This window comes from Mustela nivalis (genome assembly GCF_964662115.1).
Source record: "Mustela nivalis genome assembly, chromosome: 5".
NCBI classification, from domain to species: domain Eukaryota; kingdom Metazoa; phylum Chordata; class Mammalia; order Carnivora; family Mustelidae; genus Mustela; species Mustela nivalis.
The window spans coordinates 1,764,388-1,784,501 of NC_139024.1; the positions used below are offsets into that span (position 1 = coordinate 1,764,388).

The 20,114-nt window shown below is 47.4% G+C and overlaps 1 protein-coding gene across 26 annotated transcripts in view; it reads right to left on the reverse strand.

The window, feature by feature from the left end:
* The window catches only part of AFDN (afadin, adherens junction formation factor), a 127,279-nt gene that overhangs the window by 57,572 nt on the left and 49,593 nt on the right, over positions 1-20,114 (reverse strand). For 18 of the 26 annotated variants that reach the window (XR_014311717.1, XM_082730458.1, XM_082730465.1 and 15 more), the window contains exons 7-12: positions 18,013-18,124; positions 16,760-16,927; positions 13,916-13,960; positions 9,147-9,241; positions 7,901-8,163; positions 2,728-2,797 (exon numbers count right to left, since the gene is read on the reverse strand). Coding sequence is in view for 25 of the 26 variants with exons in the window: in XM_082730458.1 (XP_082586584.1) it covers positions 2,728-2,797; positions 7,901-8,163; positions 9,147-9,241; positions 13,916-13,960; positions 16,760-16,927; positions 18,013-18,124 (753 nt within the window). In the remaining variant the exon portion in view is untranslated. The remainder of the gene's footprint in view (positions 1-2,727; positions 2,798-7,900; positions 8,164-9,146; positions 9,242-13,915; positions 13,961-16,759; positions 16,928-18,012; positions 18,125-20,114) is intronic. The other 8 variants (XM_082730449.1, XM_082730470.1, XM_082730464.1 and 5 more) reach the window with 1 other exon arrangement.

Consider the following 20,114-nt stretch of genomic DNA (forward strand, 5'->3'; position numbering starts at 1 on the left):
GTATTTTTATGTTATAGAACTGTAACAGTTGTGTAACATTTTGTTGTTTATTTACCAAAGTTCATGGAACTAATCCTTGAATACATTATTTAAAATGTTCACCAGAACAGGGAGTCCTGACAACCAGGCTTGTAAATGTACACATTCACACACAGTGATTACTTCCATAAAATACATTCACAGAAATAAGAACACCAGGTCAGACTATTGTTGTAAATAAGTGAAAAGGCAATAGAGAAGTTAGGGTATGTTTATAAGCTAACACATTACAAAATAAATCTAGCCCATTTTCAAATAAAATGCTTACGAAATCAGAGCCAAAGGCCACAGGACAGAAAGGTTTGTGTGTGCGCATGGATACCTGATCGTTTGCAAGTGTATAAACGAACACATTGGTGACATAAAGAGCTCAGAAAAGGATCTATCAAAGTGTTACCAATAGCCAAGTATAAATTGTGGATGATTTAGATCATCCACATGATTTGATTTTCATCCACGTGAACATGATTTTCATTTCTCTACTTTTTCTTAACTGACCCCAGTTTTCTGTTTTAACTATACACTTTTAAAAGAAACTAAACTTTTCTTAAAAAGATCGGATTTATTTAAAGAGAGAGCATGAGCAAGCGAGCGCGCGCGCTTGTACACGCGTGGAGGGGAGGGGCAGGGAGAGAGGATGGTACAACCACACCCTGCGGAGCGCAGAGCCCTGAGGTGAAATCAGACTCCCACGCCCAACCGACTGAGCCACCCAGGCACCCCTTAGAAACAGCTTTGTCTGAGGACAGGCCCATCTGCTTCCCAGAGCACCTGCTCAGACGGTGGCTCGGCAGCTCTGCTTTGCAGGCCCCGGTGCCCGCGCGCTCCCGGAGCCCGAGCAGCACAGCGGCGAGCTCGCCCAGTGAGACCCAGCCTGCGCCGAGCTCGCGCTGCACCGTGGGCGCCCGCGCCAAGGATCCGACAGCCGCGCAGGCTGGCGCAGGCATCACAGTAAGGGGCGATTATGCCCGGACACTGACGGATGTGCCCTGTAAGCGGAGGCCGCATCAGGAGCCGCTCACTCTGTGAGAAGCCGTGGGAAGAAATCCTGTAGGACGAGCAACACGTCCGAGGCTTCAGACGGGGAAGAGGCGTGCGGCCAGGGTGGCTGGATCAGAAGGAGCTGTGCGAGTCAGAGGTGAGAGTGGGGGGCACGTGGGGGCAAGTGGCTGTGAAAGCAGGGCGGCCACGGGTCGAGTTCCCGTTTTCCCAACAGCAGCCCGGCCCCTGGAGAAGACGGACAGGCCAGGGCAGCAGAGGAAAGGTCAGAGGCCACGCAGACTCCCCGCCGTGTGACACCTGGGGCCTCTGCCTGACTGCCCACGGGGGTGACAGACAGAGACAGGCACGTGTGGACTATTCCAGAGGAAGAGCAAACGGAACTTGCCAATGACTGAACGTGGAGGCTGAGGGCAGAGAAGGAACCCGGCATAACCAGTGCCGGACTTCTGTGGGGACAACGCCTCAGGGGAGCAGATCGTTTACCGAGACGGCGAAGGAGCAGGGAAACAAAGAAAAGCTAGTTCTGTTTTCGCCGTGTTAGACTTGATACACGTCTTAGACAACACGACAGCTGTTGCAAGCAAGCCTTGGGAGTCTGCAGAGGTCAGGGCCAAAGACAGTTTAGGGTAATTAATGTCCAGATGTACTTTAACTCCCTGACCGCATGAGATCACCCAGGGAACACGGACACACGGGAGAGACGGGGCCCTATGTCTGTGACCAGCGTGAGGAGTCAAGTGGGGGAAGACACGGAGAAGACACCAACAGAGGAGGCGCAGGAGGACTGAGCACCGAGGTGGGAGAGATCGGGACGGCAACACCCCACGGCTGAAATAATGAAGTGCCCCATGTACGTGGTGCGGACCTGGCTCAGGCCAACGGAGGGAAACACGCAGTGGACCGGGCACCATGGACGTGGCCTCGGCCAGCCACACCAGGAGCAGCCCCTTCCCCGAGCCATCACTAAGCCTGTGTTTGGCTTTAACCAATGGAAGGTCAGGGAAGCAAAGCCCGGCCCCAGTTCTGGCCCAAGCCTAAGAAGGCCTGTCACTTCCAGGATGCTGTGAAGCACCAAAACATCTGGCTGCTCCCGTGGAGAGAGCCTGGGAAGACAGGAACTCGAGGAGGCCCAGCCAGCCCAGCAGCAGCCCACGAGAAGCGGACCGCAGCGGTGCAAGTCACCGCCAGCAAGACGAGCAAACAAGCAGCCCCGGAGAGTCCAAACCTCACTGCACCACTGCTGTAAAGACAACGGGGCTGTTTTGTTTGGTTCACTACATTTTGGGGTGGTCTGTTACTAAGCGATAACAAACCAAAACGAGGACAAGTTCCCTGATCATGCGAGAGGAGGGCAACTGTGGAAGCAAACGGCGTGCAGAGAAAAGGCGGCAGGTGGATGAGAGCACGCTGGTCATTATCTTGGGAGGCCGCCGGGCGGAGCAGGGAAGCTGGGACAGAGGCTGAGCCTAGGATGCACTGCTGAGAGGAGAAAGCACGGTCTGAGGCCTCAGGCCTGTCACGTGTCACAACAAGCCTGCACGACAGATTAGCACCACCCTGCTAGAGAGCACTGTGTGGTCTTCTCTGTCTTCACAATCGTCCTACCAGCGCATTACCAGTAATTCATCCACGGTGTCCTACAACGCTATACACACGCAGTCCCAGCAGGCTGTGTACGTCACCTACCTTGCTTGTTGGTAACGCTGTTCCACTGTGAACATCTCCTCCTAAATCAAAAGTTGTCTCTTGAACAATTCTTTCAGGATTAAAAAAAAAAGAAAGAAAGAAATACGTAGAATTAGTAACTCTCAAATGATAAGACAACCTTTTTCTCAGTAATACAAAAGAAACGGCTAAATATCCCAATTCAAAGAGCTTCAAGAAATCAATCGATTTTCAGCATATAAAAGTTACAGGCAAAAAAAGGTGTTAAAATTTTTTGAACTTTTCCGGGCACCTCGGTGGTTCAGCTGGTTAAGCGTTTGCCTTTGGCTCAGGTCATGATTCCAGGGGACCAAGCCCCACATCAGGCTCCCTGCTCAGTGGAGAGCCTGCTTCCCACTGTGACGCACTCTCTCTCTCCCTCAAATAATAAATAAAATCTTTAAAAAACAAAAAACTTCATGAACTTTTCTTACCACTACACACTGGATACTCTCAGGATCTTATTTTTTAAGACTATATTTTAATAACAATAAATTGGAAAGAACCATAAAGGAAAAAAGCAAGGTGTCTCATCACGTCACAGAACATAAATGAGTGCAGAGGTCTCCAGCGCCATAAGCCCATGTGCTGACACGGAGGGCAACTGTGTTCATAGGAGGATAACGCAAAGGTGGGAAGCTGCCATCCTCCAGAAATCAATCTGATGACTTTTTAAAAGCTCATGGATACCAGTACTAAGGCTATAATAAAGAAATGGAGAACTTCTGTATAATGTTAGTAATCAGATCAAGAGTTATTCTATTTTAAACAATTTTTTAAAACCATCATAATGAAAAGTTCAGAGCAAACAAAATCTCATTTTGAAGAGTCAATAACCTGAGGCAAGCTATGGTTCTTTGGCACAAATAAGGATAAATACAATTCATTAATTCCAGCCCCAAAGAAAGGCTCCAGAAAAGGGGGGAAAAAGAGCCCTAAGAACACCTGGAAACCAACAGGATGGGTTAGTGCTTCAATCTCCTGGGCTCCTGCCCCAGGTAATCAAAAAGAATGACAATCTCTTCTGCTACCTGAGAGACAACCATGTCGTGTCATGGTGCTGTGGTAGCTTTAAAATTGTATTTAACCCCAATCTACAAAATGAAACCCCAAGTGATGCAGAAGTTCAAAACAATTCTTCAAATTAGAAAACCAGATACAACTTCCTCCTCTACCTTATCACTATGAAAATAAGATCATCTTGTAACACCAAACAATGATCACATTTCAAAATAGAAACTGGAGAAGTAAAAGCTTGTACTCCAAGCTAAATACTCTGTCACCTACCCTCTGTCACCAAGATATTCACAGAACACAGAAACTGTTTTCCTAGTTTCTAATGGTTTGCCTGGGAAACTCAGTTATTTCGCATCTGATAGCGAAAGCAGGGGTATGATAGTTCACCTGTGTCATCTATCAAAGGCTACATATACACCATACCTATCCCTAAATTCATGCTATCGACGTACAGAAACACAACCCAAGCCTTCTTGACCCCACTTGTAATTCTTATCCTAACGTAACAAACTTACTCAACACCATACAAAGCTCTTTATTTTTTCCCCCAAAGCTAACAGGACTTTAAAGTTTCACATGGACCCATCTGTACTACACTTGGGATTCGTAAATGATTACACAAAGACTTTATTCATGACTTTAATGACATTATCTAAGTATGACCACGGAGGGCAGGAACCATGTCTCAGCCTCCTCTGCCCAGAGCACACGGATACACTGACATGCGACACAGGTACTCCACGAATACGCACACAGAGAGGTTAAGGAGTGCACTGAACGCACCAACAGAGATCCCACCCTGACCGCGAACATCCAACTGTGCTACCTTGCTAGTCCACCATTCACTAAGGCTTTGAGGACACAGACCCTGAAACCTGCAATTAAGAACACATGCATCATGTATCCCTCAAGGAACTAGAAACAAAGAACAAAGCCCGAAGTTACTAGAGAGAAGGAAATAAAATCAGAAATTAAAAGAGAAGACTTGATAACTGGTACCCAGAAACAACGTTAACAGTCCATTAGAAACAACTATACGCCAACAAACCAGACAACCTAGGAAAAAATGGATGAAGCCCTAGAAACACACAAACCACCAAGACTGAACCGTGATGAGATAGAGAATCTGAACAGACAGAGTACTAGTGAGGGGATCGAATCGTTCATCGAAAACCACCCAACAAACCAATGTCCAGGACCAGATGGCTTTCCTGAAGGATTCCACCAAATGCTCGAAGAATGAACACCCATCCTGCTCAAACTCTCCAAGAACGAGAAGAGGAGGGACCTCTCTCAAACTAATTTTACGAGACCGGCATCACCCTGATACCAGAACCAGACAAGGGCACAAGAAAAGAGAATTACAGGCCAGTATCACTGATGAACAGAGTTGCAAAAATCTTCAACAAAATACTAGCAAGCTGAGTTCAACATGACACGAAAGGGATCACATGCCAAGATCAAGGAGGGTTTATTCCAGGGATGCAAACAAGGATGGTTCAACATCCACACATCGGTCAGTGAGTTCCACCGAGTTACCAAAGTAAAGGATCAAGACCACACGAGCAACTCAACAGATGCAGAAAAAGCATTTGACAAAATCTGCTATCCATTTACAATGAGAACTCTCAACAAAGTGGGTAGAGAGGGAATGTTCCTCCACACAGTAAAGGCCACACATGACATGGCCACAGACTCATCATCCTCAATGATCAAGAGCTGAGGGCTCTTCCTCTAAGATCAGGAGCAAGACAAGGATGCCCACTCTCGCCACGTCATCACTGTGTTCATTTAACACAGTATCAGAAGTCCCAGCCAGGGGCGCCTGGGGGGCTCGGTGGCTTAGAGCCTCTGCCTTCGGCTCAGGCCATCCTCTCTGGGTCCTGGGATCGAGCCCTGCATCGGGCTCTCTGCTCAGCGGGGAGCCTGCAACCCCCACCCCCCGCCTGCCTCTCTGCCTGCTTGGGATCTCTCTCTCTGTCAAATAAATAAATTTTAAAAAATATTAAAAAAAAAAAAAAAAAAGAGAAAAGAAACAAAGTCCTAGTAAGTTGCTAAGAGAGCTAATGCTGCAAGTTCTCATCACAAGAAAGTAGGACCCATGGCCGGTGGGTGATGATGGCAACTGGACTTGCTGTGGTGACCACTCAGCAACACATACACATATTGGTCATTACGCTTTGCACCTGAAACTGACACTCATCATACTTCAATAACAAAACACAGGTACATGCCTGTGGAAAAAAAAACCCATGGGTTATCTATCTAGACATTTGTAAAATAGCTTGACAATGGGACAAAATTAGTGTTTAAAAAAAAAAATGAAAGTCCGTTCTGGTTTACAGATGGACGTGTAAGTACTGGCATATTCCGCCACTGTGCAGCTTTCACCAGGTCTGTAAGGAAAAAACATAAGAACACACATAAAGTTTCACATCGTATTTCCATCAAAGAAACCAAAGCCATGTTCTTAGTATGATTCTGCTTTTGGCTAGACACGAGATGAGAGCAGACACCGGCAAGCCTCCAAAGCAGGAGCCACAGTGGCAAAACAACTGGGGAGGGACCTAACATACAGAAAACCAGACAATCCTGCTGAGCAGAACTCCCGAGCTGCAGTGATGGGACAGGTGCAGTCGGGCCACTTCAGCAGCAACTCCTACCACCAAAGTAAGGATCATCCAGCACTCAGGCATGAAGCATGACGGGGAAAACCACAGAGACTCCCGAGAAACCACATGCAACCAGCCAGAAGTCATTCCACACGAAGACTTCTTTGGCCAAACACCCTCCAGGTAAGTGGCAAGTAAGATCCTCAGGCGTACCCCAGCCTGTCACCATCTGGTGCTAAAAGATGCAGGCCTGAAGAATGGAAGGTCAGAATGGAAACCACCTGAACAGGACTGTCGGGTGAAGCAAAGGGGCCACGCAGAGGTCACGATGAGGGCCAAGAAATACGGACATGGCTCATAAGCAAATACAATTAAAAAAGGAAGAGAAAACTCCCGGTCCTCCCTGACACAGAACGGAAGGATGAGTTTAGAGGCACATTCTGTTCAAAGCTGGAGGACGAGTCAGACAGAAACGGGCTTCCTTGGGAAGTCAAGGCCCACGCCCGTTTTCCTTGGGGACTGGGAGACTGGTCCTTGGCCGAAATGCGGAGCCAGAGGTGAGCAGCCGGGAACAGAAGGTCTCAAGCAGCCCATGACATTTCCCATGTCCCGTGTGCCTAGGGGAGCATGTGTGATGATCAGCAAAGTGTTATCTTGGAGCAAGACCTTAAGTCTTCCTTGTACGAGCCGCCTTTCATCCTTCTTCTGGGCAGGATGTGAGATGGTCACAGAACGAACTGATGACCCCCGGGAACGACGGCAGGCGAGCTCACAGCGCTGAGAAACTGGCGAAAGACCAGCATGAAGAGACTACAAATCCCACCTGCCCCAGAGCATGAGCTCTGGGAGGCTGAGCAAAGGTCAGTCACAGACAGAGCTCGGTGCAGGCAGCCGCGGGGAGACCGCGCGCACACGGTGTGGCTGGGGCACAGCGCTGTGCCCGTGAGCAGAGACCGTGGCTGTATTAGCATCGTGCGTGGGGACCGCGCCTCGCAGGCTGCAGGACAGACAAGGGGGCCAAACTGCGCATTCCTTTAAAGAATTACCACTACCGAAACGCAAGTTTTACTCCCTTCCCTGGCAGGAAGTTTGATTAGATGGCCAGCAACGACTCTGGTTTTCGGTGAGGGCCACAGTGCAAGTCCTCGGACGGGCACCAGGGGGAGCTAAGATACCCTTCCTCCTGTGAAGACTTCACACCGTGTCCTTATCACAATCAGAAAAAGACACCTCCACAAAAATTGGTGATATGGGGATGATTACATAAAATACCACAGTGCTTCATAAAAGAATAAACTACTGGCTAAAAAACCAAAATTTAAAACTATTAAGAACCAGCCACAACTTCCAATTTACAATAAAGTCAGGATCCCTTTCTTCGTTCCTCGGCAACCGACCCAAATCAACAAGAACAAACCACACTTTGATTTTAAAACTGCAACAACCTGTAACGTATGCCTAATTCAGATTCTCTGACACATAAGCCAAGCCACTCTAAACTCTTAGAGCTGATGGAGAGCAGTTACCCAGGCTTCTGTCTGGGAGCCTTGGCCGTCAGGCACCCATCCGCAGATCTCTTTGCCAGAGTGTGGTCCTGGCTGGGGTCCACAAACTTGAACACATGTGAGGCCCCAAACTGCACTTTCATCCCACTTTGCAGCATGGTTGTCTCTGAGATGCGCTGTCCTTCCACATAAGTCTCGGCATCCATGCTTCTTGGCGTGACAGTGACCACTCCATCCATGTTTGTGAGGTCACAGTGATGGGGCTGAATTCCTGATCCAAAGAGCTAAAATAAAAATCAAAGGAACATTCATCATAAAGGACACGTTATTTAAAAACAACAGAATTTCTGGGGCGCCTGGTGGCTCAGTTGGTTAAGTGGCTGACTCGATCTCAGCTCAGGTCTTGATCTCAAGGTTATGAGTTCCACCCCCATAAAAACAAAAACCAAAACCCCAGCATTTTAGAGCCATGAGTTCCTCTTTTATGAATACAAAGTAAACTAGATTTCTGGTGCTTTTTAAGTGTATTCCTCCCCACAGTACGAAAATAAGTAAACACTGTCAAAATAGTGTCAAAGTAATAGAACACATTATGTGTAGCACGGAGCAGCTTGCTTTGAGACACACCGTAAATCTGAACTGAGAAGTGCATGGTCACCTTAACAAACGCTAGCGAGGTAGGAAGAAATCTGGGTAGGGCGTTAGGATTACAAATTCCATTTACGTGTTTTACTGCTGTGCTGAAGGAGGGCACGTGAGGATCGCAAACGACACTAACCAACCCGACCCACCATCTGCCACTGGGAAATTGCCCGCACAGGGGAAGGGCAGACTGCCGGAGCTCAGCTGAGTTCAAACGGGTAAGGAACGCTGGCCTCCATTTAAAGAACACACTATGCTGTTTCACTAAGTCCCTGAAAACCCCACCTGGCTAACATCGCACCTACAGTTCAGGGAACGCCCACTGCTACGGGCATCAGACCGAGGGGCAGGCCATCTCCCCTAATCCTGAAAAAGACCCATGAAGTCACCATCACGACCAGGTCGAGTTTCCAGAGGTGGAGAGTGAACATAATTTCAGTCGTTCTGTTTATGCTGAAGCAAAGCAAGTGACCCAGCGTACGCAGTTCCTTATATTAAAACATGAAATCTTTCCAGTCTGTCCATCCATGCATCGCTACATGTGGCAGGCCTTAACCGTGGGCCCCTTCCCCCTTCCCACCCAAATGTAAGAGCTGCCCAAGGCGCTCGAGCCACGCCCATGCACCTGGATGGAATCCTCGTCGAACTTTTCCGTCCCAACCTCAGTGACACTGAGCTGAAGGCGGTAAAGCTTGGGCTTATCTCTGGAGTCGGAGCCGTCTGCGGAAAGAAGAAAAAGCTTCATTTGCCAAGTCTGATGTTCTTGCCATGGTATTTGAAGCAAGCCAACAAAGCAAGTGAACAAAAGGTCATCTTAAAAACAACTAATGGTTCTCAGTTCTCAGGGTTCCATTTCAAAGAACTCCAAATTTTAATCATGCCACATACCTAACTGGATATAGAAAATTTAAATTAAGACATTGACACGTTAGTCTCTGTTTAATCTCATTTAAGTTGCTAACATCATCATCTATAAGCAACATTTTCTTATCACATAAAAGAAATTTCTGCACCACGCAGGCCTGGATTTTTGTGAATGATTCTGAAGCGAAGTTCTACGAGGCAGACACACGGCCCTTCCCCTTGGAGCAGGCTGCTTTCCCAGCAAACGTCCACCTGTAGAGCCCAGGGTGCCGGAGAGACTGACGGACATTTTCAATGTACAGCCTCACAGGTCATCCAGGTCTCTGGACCCCAGTCTCTGGGGATGAGGCCTGCACATGTACCCACTGAAGAACCCCCAAGTGATCCCAACACCCGCCCCTGACAGTAAGTTCCAGTAAGAACTACAGTGAAAGTGCTTAGATTTGCAGAGTGGGATATGTGTGGGGTGGGGGCTAGACAGAAAGGGACACTGGGTTTTGGGGCTTTTGTCATTTTACACCTCTGTAAACTACGGACATTTCCACTGCCCTGTGCATGAACGTCTATGGTGGGGATGGCGTGGAGAGAAGGAAGAACCAGGGCCGAGTCATCCGTCCTACACCCAAACGCTCCTCCCCTCTCACCAACTATACTCAACCTCACACAAGATGTCAATCGAAGATTTATTCTCATTTCAGAGATGTTAACACACAAGGCAACATGGCTCACAGAACTAATGAATCGTGACACCACCCCCCAGCTGTGAAAGCCAACCTAGCGTGGGTATGCAAAGTTCTAAAAGGGCCACGTAGAGTCTCTCTGACCTACTTTAATGCCTTAATAACTTGCTGATTCACTTATTAAGCTGCCAGTTAAACTCTCTGGTCCCTGGGACCAGGAATTAAGCTGTGAGGGCTGCAGAAGGTAAGCACCGGAGTGCACGCAGGGTTCACGCAGGGTTCAGACGGCGACAGTCTCTCAGCTGTGCTGTGGTCTGAGCTCTCAGACAAAACACAGGGTGAATACAAAAATCTGTTACAATTGCTGCTAATTGTAGAGCACACAAAATAACATTCCAAACACAACATTTCTCACTTCTGATATATTTCTGAAACCTGTCAAATCTGTGTGACGGGGAGCTGTCCGTGAGAGCCATGAGAAAGCGGGGCACCATCTACGCTTCACAGCTCCGACAGCCCCACTGTGTGCGCCGGCAAAGGAAGCCTTATCTCTAGACAGTTCTATTTTCAACTCCAACTCCACGCCCTGAACCAAAGTGAGGCATCAGTGCCATCTGAGCCTTTTCCTGGAGGTGAGCAGTCCCCTCCAGGGCTGCTGAGTCCAAGTTCCCAAGAAGGGCAGACTACTTTGCTGCTCTGAAAGCACAGGCGGGCCCAGGAACTACTGCCCGCCAGCAAGTGTTCCTCCACCCTCCACAGCACCACCGCTACTGTGCCTTCCTACTGCTGACCCTAGTCCACGGTTACCTCCGTCTCCTTGCCCCCCGCCCCCACCCATCCTTGACGGCTAGATTTAAAAGAAAATCTTTTTTTTTTTTTTTTTTTTAGAGAGAGACAGACAGAAAGACAGTGCACAAGCAGGCAGAGGCAGAGAGAGAAGCAGGCTCCCCACTGAGGAGCCCGATGTGGGACTTGATCCCAGGACCCTGGGATCATGACCTGAGCCGAAGGCAGTGGCTTCACCAACGGAGCCACCCAGGTATCCCTAAAAGAAAATCTCTTGATCCTGGCACTCAGTACAGCGTGTGGTCCACAGAATATATTCAACAGAGATTTAATTTATTAACAACGAATGATTAGTAGCTAAAAATGAATAAAATAAAGCAAAGTGGTTGCACAGAAATTATATAAATGAATTATAGAGAAAGCAAAAGAGGCAAATAAATGATGAACGATGATTTCAAAACAAAGTTAAAAATACAAGAGTATGAAAAATACGTGTTTAGGGGTGAAAGAAAAAATTCACATTAATATTCTTAATTTTGAGTGCTTCTGAAAGGTATCTTGTGACTAATAAATGGACAGTATGTATTTTCTATGTTAACAGATTTGCAAGTGTAAAGAAAAAGGCGGAGAAAAAGATTTCCCTCCAATGCTTCCTTTTCCGCCACGGCACTACACCGAAACCTCCCCACTCATGGGCAGAGGCAAGCGGCTTTCCCAGTCCCGCTTTCCTTACACTTCACGGCAACAGAAAACACAGGGAAAGCCTTTACGGAGAGACTGTGAGTAACGCGAACGGTGGCCATGGTATTTTACGAGACACCATGCTGTTGGAGTCGGGGAGATGCGGGCAGGTAAAAAAACTAACATCTTTTTATTTGGAAAATCTCGCTCCCTTCTCCTTTCTAAGAGTACGAGGACCAGGCCCCGGGCATCAGTGAACACAGAATAGTGCGGCCTGGAACCCTGCCTGTGCTCTCTCCCTTTCCTCGACCGAGCACGAGCCCCAGTGCCTTTCGTCCCTACAGATGACGAACCGAAGCAGCCCTCCCACAGACAACAGTGCTTCTACCAGAGGGTTCTCGGGCCTTTTCTTCACGTCACAATGTAGAATTAAGAATATATGAAATATCCATGTGGTTCGGAATCTCAAAGGCACGGAAGGACACAGTGAAAGGCAGCCTGCCTTCCCGCCCTTAACTCCCCACCCAGAAGCAAATCTCTAAAATCTGTTTTATGCGTATATCATTAAGCAACTCAATACACGTATTTTTCTTTCCCTTTTTTTTTTTTTGCACTGGGATTAGAACACCAGTGAAATACGTATCATATAGTGAATGGGCAATCGGTGGGACACACTGACACAAACACCAGTTTTCGATCTAAAGCTGCTCGTGTCTCTGAACGCCCTGAATATTACTGCCCATTCGGGTGTCCCTAAGTAACTACTCACATTGTCCGAATCTTGTTTTTCTGCTTTTGCTCCTTTTTTAATTTGAGATATAACCGGAAATTTTCTTTAGTATTCTAAATACTAACAGGAAACGGACCATTATGGACACAGCATAAGGAAATTTTTTAAAGAGCACCTTTGTTCTGACAACAGTTCTCTGCCTCCAGCTCTGCTCAGGCCTCTGCCGGTTCCCTGGGGACCGCCGGGCGCCGTCAGGGCACAGCGCTGGGTGCGGTTTTGGCCGTGCGCTGAGGGGAAGGCTAGGGACTAGTCCACTGAAGGAGTGCGGACCGAGGGCTCCGAGTCCCAAGCATGGGAAGAAGCGGACACACATTCACATCCCCGCAGGGCTCACAGTTCAGTGAATTAACAGTTAAACTAATGATCAAGGTCCTGGTGCTTCCTGAAGCACACGGCCGAGAGAGCTCATTCTCACTGACGCCACTGAGGAAACACACCCACTCTGCTCAGACACAAATGGAGAACTAGAAGCACTTTGGCCAAAGTTCTGATGGGTTTATTGTAAGCGTTTTTATACACACCACGTAAAAAAGGAAATGCCATTTTCTCTCTCGTTTCCCTTCCTTTACAGTACGAATAACAAAAACATGAGAACATTAAACAGTCCTTTTCAGGAATTAAACAAAATAAAAGGAGGTCTTAGACTCCATGCATATATGAGTATTAAAATAGGTGATAAATATCACTTATTTATATATTTGTTTAAAAAGAACAAAACCCAAAACTGCAAGTTCAGTTAATATCCAACGACCGTCCGTACTGTCAGTTTGGAGACAGTCCACCGAGCAAATACAAGCTGCTAAACAGGGGTAAACCTTACACAGCACGGGGGGGCATCTGCCACATTCAACATGTAAGAATAGAACACTTAGAAGACAAAAACAGACAAAAAAGTATTTCCATAAAACCAAAAATTAGCTGAACTATGAAATATGATGAAGACAGAGATACACAAATCTGAGAAACGTGTTCTACGTAAGAAAGTACATGTTTGCTAATAAGAAGAAACGAATTTCAATCAGGAAACAAGAAGAAGCCCAAGGACCCCCTAAGTCATAACGTGACCCGCTAGTTCCCTACAGGAAGATGGGAGTATGAGTACAGGCCAAGCATACGGCTGAGTCTTCCTCTCAGCTTCCCAAGTGCTGTCGGACACACGCCACTGGTGGGGACACCTCTTCCCCATCAGCACTACAGCCCGGTGTGTGACCACAGAGCCCCTCCCGCACACCTCTGGGTCCTGCGGTCACTCTTTCCCTGCCAACCCCGACCTCCCCCAGCTTTTCCCTCTTCCTAACCTTTTCTGGGGGGGGGGGGTGAGGACGGGAACACAGCCTGTCTAATTTCTCAGTCTAGACTTCACCTGAATAGAGAACTGCACATTTCTGTAAAACCGGCTTCTGTAAAATAGTGAATGTGGCGCATGGCACACTTACTAGACACCACCAAAGTGACGGCATGTTACGTTTCTCAGAACGAAGTTATGTGTATCAATTAAGAAACCAATACATAAAATGTTTGGCCAGTAACATTATTTTGCCCAACAGGTTGTTAGTGCTCTAGTTAAAAAAGTAGTATGAAGCATAGCATTACCTTCGTAAGTGTGATAGTTGTAGTAGGCAAAGTGATTCCTTCTCCCTGGGGTTAGAAACACATGCACGGGACCCAGGTGAAGGCAGCAGCGGCAGGACAGAGGCCATGCAGAACACGCGGAAGAGGGAAGGAGGAGAGAGACAGGAGAGGGTGAGCTGCAGTGGGACACCTTTCAAAGGATGAAAAAGCACGTTTCACCCATAGCTGGCGGAGCTGTGGGGACAAGACAACAGCGGTCCAGCAGTGTGTGTGTTAGAAACCAGTGCACACTGTTAAGGAAAACACCAAGACAAAAGGTGAGTCACCGGGCAGTCGGAGAGCAAAGTTAGTTCATCATCTGGAAGACAACCACCCAAGTCAGCTAATGCCTTCTGTTAAAAGAACACATTCAATTCCAAACCGAAGAATTAAATGACTGTTTTCCCCCATTTCTCCAAAAGACAGTAAAGACAGTGTAAGGACACACCCACATCTCCAAAACCTCCCACTGACCCCTCCTGCACCCTGGCCCGACCTTGAGTACTTGCTTGGCTGGTGGTATGTCCTGCGGAAGGACAGCACATATCTGTTTGGGACAGATCAACATCTACCAGCACGACCTGCTCGCGAACAGACGAGGAGGTCGGGGTGGTCCAGCAGGCTGCCTGTGCTCCACTAATAACGATGGAAACGGCCAAACACAGCTCAGCCGCTATGAGAAAGACCCCGCCCAGCCTCCCGGCCCGCCACCGGTGCTCCCCCTGCAGCCAGTGGGCGCCGAGGTGTAGGACGGGCCCCTGTGGAACGATCGGCAGAGCCGTGGGCAGCCCTCGGAAGGGAGCCAGGCTGCGGGCGTCCCCGCGGGATCTTGCTATGGGGGTGCAAAGGCCGGCGCTCACTGCTCTCCCCGAAGCAGCCACGCGGCGAAGGCTCAGTAAAGCAGCAGAGCGCCGCGAAGGGAGAAGCGTGTTAGGTGACAAGTACTCGAGAATTCATTTTTATCTATGGCCTGTCATCCTTCCGCGCCTACAAAAGTGTCTATATGTGTTTTTAGCTGGGAATACAAAAACATGAATTAAGTCATCAAATGGCAGTTCTCACTAGAATGTAAGTTGCCCGGTTGGTGGGCTTCTTCTGTTCTGTGGCTGCTCCACCCCGAAGGCCCGGGACAGGGAGGGTCTGACACCTAAGTACAGACCAGTACTTGTCGGAGTCACGGAGGATGGACTCTCACCCTAAGTCTGTGAGCCGGGCCGACCACCTTCCCGCTACTCATCTGAAAACTGCTGTGCGCAGCGGATACTTAGCAGTTCTACTATTCCTAAATCCTCAAAAAACTTGGAGAAAACAATCATTAGTTTCTAGCACGTAACGCAAAACTTTAAACAGCAGACCCAACGCCCGAGGACCCCGAGCGCCTGTGGGCTGCAGCACAGCAGCCGGCCCTCTGCCGCCGCCAGCTCAAACGGCCCCAGCTCCGCAGGCCGCAGCGCGCAGCAGGCCGGCACGGGCCTCCCACGCACAGTGAGGGTATGAGTGTCTTCTCCAGCCCGAGAATCGAGGGGCAGCAAGGCCAACAGCCGGCCTGCAACACTTCCCAGCCGGACCCGGCTGCACCCGCAGCACAGCCCCGCGGACTGGGGATCACAGCGCGTGAGCGAGAGCAGCGCCTCAGGGGCCTGTCCCGACCCGCCCTGCTTGCGCCGCTCACCCGGGGGCCACAGGCGCCTCTTCTACGCGGCAGCTCCAAGCTCGTCCTCAAACACAAATACCCGTGGATCCCGGAAGAGAAAAATGTGACCCAGTCCAAGCAAGCACAGATGAGTGACACAAACGTTCTGGCTTCCTGCCTTTTCTGTCCTAACTGAGCTTTATCTAAAAGCAGTTCCGGGGCGTCTGGGTGGCTAGGTCGGCTGACCGTGTGACTCAGGACTCTGGTTCTGGTCCTGATCTCAGGGTCCTAGGATCAAGCCCCACATCAGGCTCCCTGCTCAGCTGGAGTCCATTTGGGATTCTGTCCCTCTGCCCTCCCCCTCACCATCCCCCAAAATAAATAAATATGTCTTTAAAAAATAAAAACAACCAATAAAGGCAGTTCTGGGAGGGAAAGCCCAATGCTACATTCTTCATAGCTCTGCGCAATACAGATTACACACTACCATTTGAACCAAATGAACAAAAACGATGTCGTTTAGCTGAATGATAAAATATCATATACATACATACACGTCACATCTGTACACTACATTGGGATACGTGTGGGAAACGCTTCTGCACGAATGTCAAGGTATTTCTCTACCCTGTGGCTAACTTAGAACAACAGCTTTAGCTTAATTAAGAGAGCTCTAAAAAGAAATATTCAGAGGTCTAACATGAAAATAAACTTAGTCTGTTATTATTTTAAAACCAAACAAATGTTCTTCCTCTAACAGAGGGATTTCTTACATGTACTGTTAAATTTAAAGATACCTTTCTAGACACTGTTCATACACACAAACTTGCTTCTACTAAATTTGTCCTACGAGTACATTTCAGTGTGTCATTTTTTAGTATTTTATAAAGTTATTTTAGAAAAAAATTTTAAGATGAACTGTTTAAACTTCTCCTTCAACTCTCCATATTCACCTGTTTTAAACTTTGTTTTTCAATATTCATTTCTGTCCACGTGAACTCTATTTTTATGCATACATATGCATATCCTGTGACCTTAAGGTTCTGTTTTTTTTAATGTCATCTTATAAGAATAACTTAAAAAAAAAAGGTCTAAAAAAAGGTTGTCAGCCAATAGAAAGGATACTTCAATAAAATTCACTGAAAGTATAAACATCTGAAGCTAAAACAATGTTTACTGACAGTATTTCTCACCTGGGCTTAGCTCTACTAAGTAGGGCAGCTTCTCAGGCGGAAGCGCAGAGCCATAGCTGGACCCCTCCGCTTTCTCCTTGCCCCTCGCCAGCTTCCCGTCGACGTGTTTCTTAGTTTTCTTTGGGATATAGTCTGGTGGCCTCCTCTTCAACTGAAAGACTAAAACCCCTAGAACAGTGCACATTGTCAATCATCAAGCAGACTCAAATCAGTATACAAGGCCAAACAACTCACCGTCAACTCTTCCAAGATCTACCAAGAAAATGTAACTTAACATCTCCCAAGGAGTGACTGAGTTAAGGCTTACCCAATTTATACTTTTATTCAGTAGAGGAAATTTTAGTCACTTATGTTCTGAAAAAGTCTACTAGCAATTTCCAAAAATTATTTCAAATCAACTACCTTGATTAAGAGCGCATCATGTGCTTGAGAATGACGCAGCAGCAGTTTAGGACCCAATGAATGTTCACACTGGTAAATCGTGCTGTGGTCAGTGAGCACACACACACACACACACACACATGAGCATGCACACACAAATGCATCTATACAAATATATTTTCAGTTCATCTGATTTTTATTTGATCCAACAGAAATAACTCAGAATTCAAAGCAATTCGACCTTATAACACAATTTAACGTTTACACTGCCTAGAAAGAGGTAAACTAAGCAAGTGTACTTTAAACTATCAGCCGACACTACTGACAGGACGTACAGGCAATCAAGTGTATGTCTTCACGCGGCCAAGGCCTCTGCTCAAGGCCAGCCAGCTTACAGAGTGAAACTGAAAGCAAGATTTCATCTGAAACACAGCATTCAGCCTTCGCTGCTCCGAAATAACTAGGGGAACCTGTCTGAATGGTAAAAAGTCTGGACTTCTCATTGGAAATGACTAAATTCCTGGACAATCTCTAAGGCTGCGGGTCTCCATGCCCATCAGCAGCACTCAGGTGGACGGGCCCCTGCTGCTGACTCACACAGGGACTCACACAGGCTGTCCCAGTGTAGGAAGAGAACCTTACTGGAAGGAACGGACAGGAGTGTGACCTCAGGACAAGGGCTCACCGAGGAACCATCCAGCAAGCCTAGGAAGGAGCTACAAAACCATATGGCAGGATGCGCGCGTGCACACACACACACACACACCCCGCCATGCATGCGCCCCCGAATCCTCAGTTGGACAACTAACATACCCAGCAGAGATTTAATGTGTAATATAAACAATTCTTTAACAAACAAAACTACCCTTTACCTTTGTCACTCGGCCATTCCCTGAAGATTTGTAAAGGACACTCATCATCATCCAGGATAATTTCTTTAGCACCTTTTTCATCAGAGTGCTGGGCTCCGGGAGGAAGCATAACCTGAAAGGGAAAAATAATGAACTGTGCTATGCCTAAAAATGAAATTACCAGGATTTACAAACCAGAATTTACTGTAAATAGAAGTCATGGTAGAATTAAACTGATCCAACACTAGACAATTCCCCAACAATCAACAAAAGGACAACAGCTTCCAAGAAAAGGCTTAGCCAGCTTATTGGGCCCTTTTATCTACCTGCCCCTCTGGCCCCCAGAAAGAACTAGTACAGTAATTTTGTTTGTTTTTTAACAAACTCTTCTGGGGAAGGGTGGTACATAATGGTCAAATTGGGAGTAAGTTCTTAAGGAAAGGTCACTCCACTACCGCTCAGTCTCTAGTCCCTAACCCACGTCTGCGTCATCAAATAACTGTTGCCATGGTCTCGTCTACTGTGAGATCTCTCAAGACAACCAGGACCTGACAAGGAAACAGCACAGCATTCTCTTTCTTACAGAGAATGTGTCTTTATGATGAGATCTTAATCAGACCATTTAGCTATACCACTGGGCTATTCATTCAGCAAATGTTTTTAAGCACCTGTTTTTAAAAGACTACACTCTTAAAATTCATAATGCTGTATTAATTTTTATGTTTTTATGGTAACCAACAGTTCTCGTCATGGTCTGAGAAAGCCCCCAGTAACACCAAGGAAAGATCTAGGAGACAGCAGCCCAATAATCTCCCGCACGGCCTGGACGTCGGCCCTCCTTCGTTCTCCGTTGCTGTTAAAGCAAACCAAAACGCGGACAGAGACTCAGGGCAGAAGCGAAGCCACCGGCACGTGAACGTCGTTCCCAGGCTACGGTACCACAGTGACGTCATCTACCACTCAGATACACTGTCACAGCCCCTACACCGAATGGGTCAGACTCCTCAGGGAACCCTGGGATTTCTCTCCACACTGCTTCAAAACGATCTGACAAAGACAAATGTATTGTAACATACTGTCTTGCTAAAGTAATTAATCTTCCTTGTACTGTTCTGTATCGAACTTAGCATTTTGGGCTGAGAACACACAGAGTTCAGAACCTGATCTTCATTTCTCTCGCGTCCCGATCCTTGTCAGGCGTCCTGGCAGTCCCCAGACATGCCCGACTACTCAGAGCTCTCAGATTAAGCCGTGAGTTCCACATGTCCATGCTCTCTGGAGCCTCAAAGGCTCGTTTCCCAGCGTCCATGTCTAGCTCAAGTACAGCTCCTCCAGGAAGTCCTCCGTGACCACCACTCTCATTCCAGGGCTCTCTGATTTGTAATTCTCATGTTTGGCTTTTCTGTCTCCCTTAAGTGTAAGTTCTTTTAGAGACAGCTCTTGCTTTCGTGACCCCACAGAGTACCTAACGAGTAAAAGGAACTTAAATATTTATTGAATAATAGCTAAAATAACAAATGAGTGAATATGGAAGCACTACCTATTACATAACTGGTAAGATGGCAAACCAAGAGAAAAAAGAATATCGAATTCAAGATCCATCCCTCTCCATAGGCCCAGTCACTCCAGAGGCAGGAAGTGTACTTCCCAGATAGACAGTGATGCTCGCTGTGGATTTCTCCGGAACGGGAAAGCAGCGGTCTACCAAACCCAGCATTGCAACACAGTTCTCCTCGACTTCGCACCTAGCCGCCAGGAGGAAAATGCACCAGAAAGGCCTGGATTGAAGTGTCTCCCCTTCAGAGGCAATGCCTGATTACCTTCATTACCTACTCTCCCAACCGCACCCGACGAGTCCTCCTCCCCCAAGTAGGGCAGAATTTCGGTTCAGGATACTGTTTCCTTTTCTATGAACCCACTGAACCATGATCCCATGAATCCCATATGGGATTTCCTCAGAAATCCCATACAAAATATATCTTTTATTTCTGGAGGCATCGCTTTCCCTTCTAATTTATCAATCCCACTTCTAACTCTCTTCTAATGAGCCCAAAGGAAATGAAAGAGCGCATCACAAAATAAACACTCGTGATCACTTATCTTTCCCCACCCCACAAAGAAAT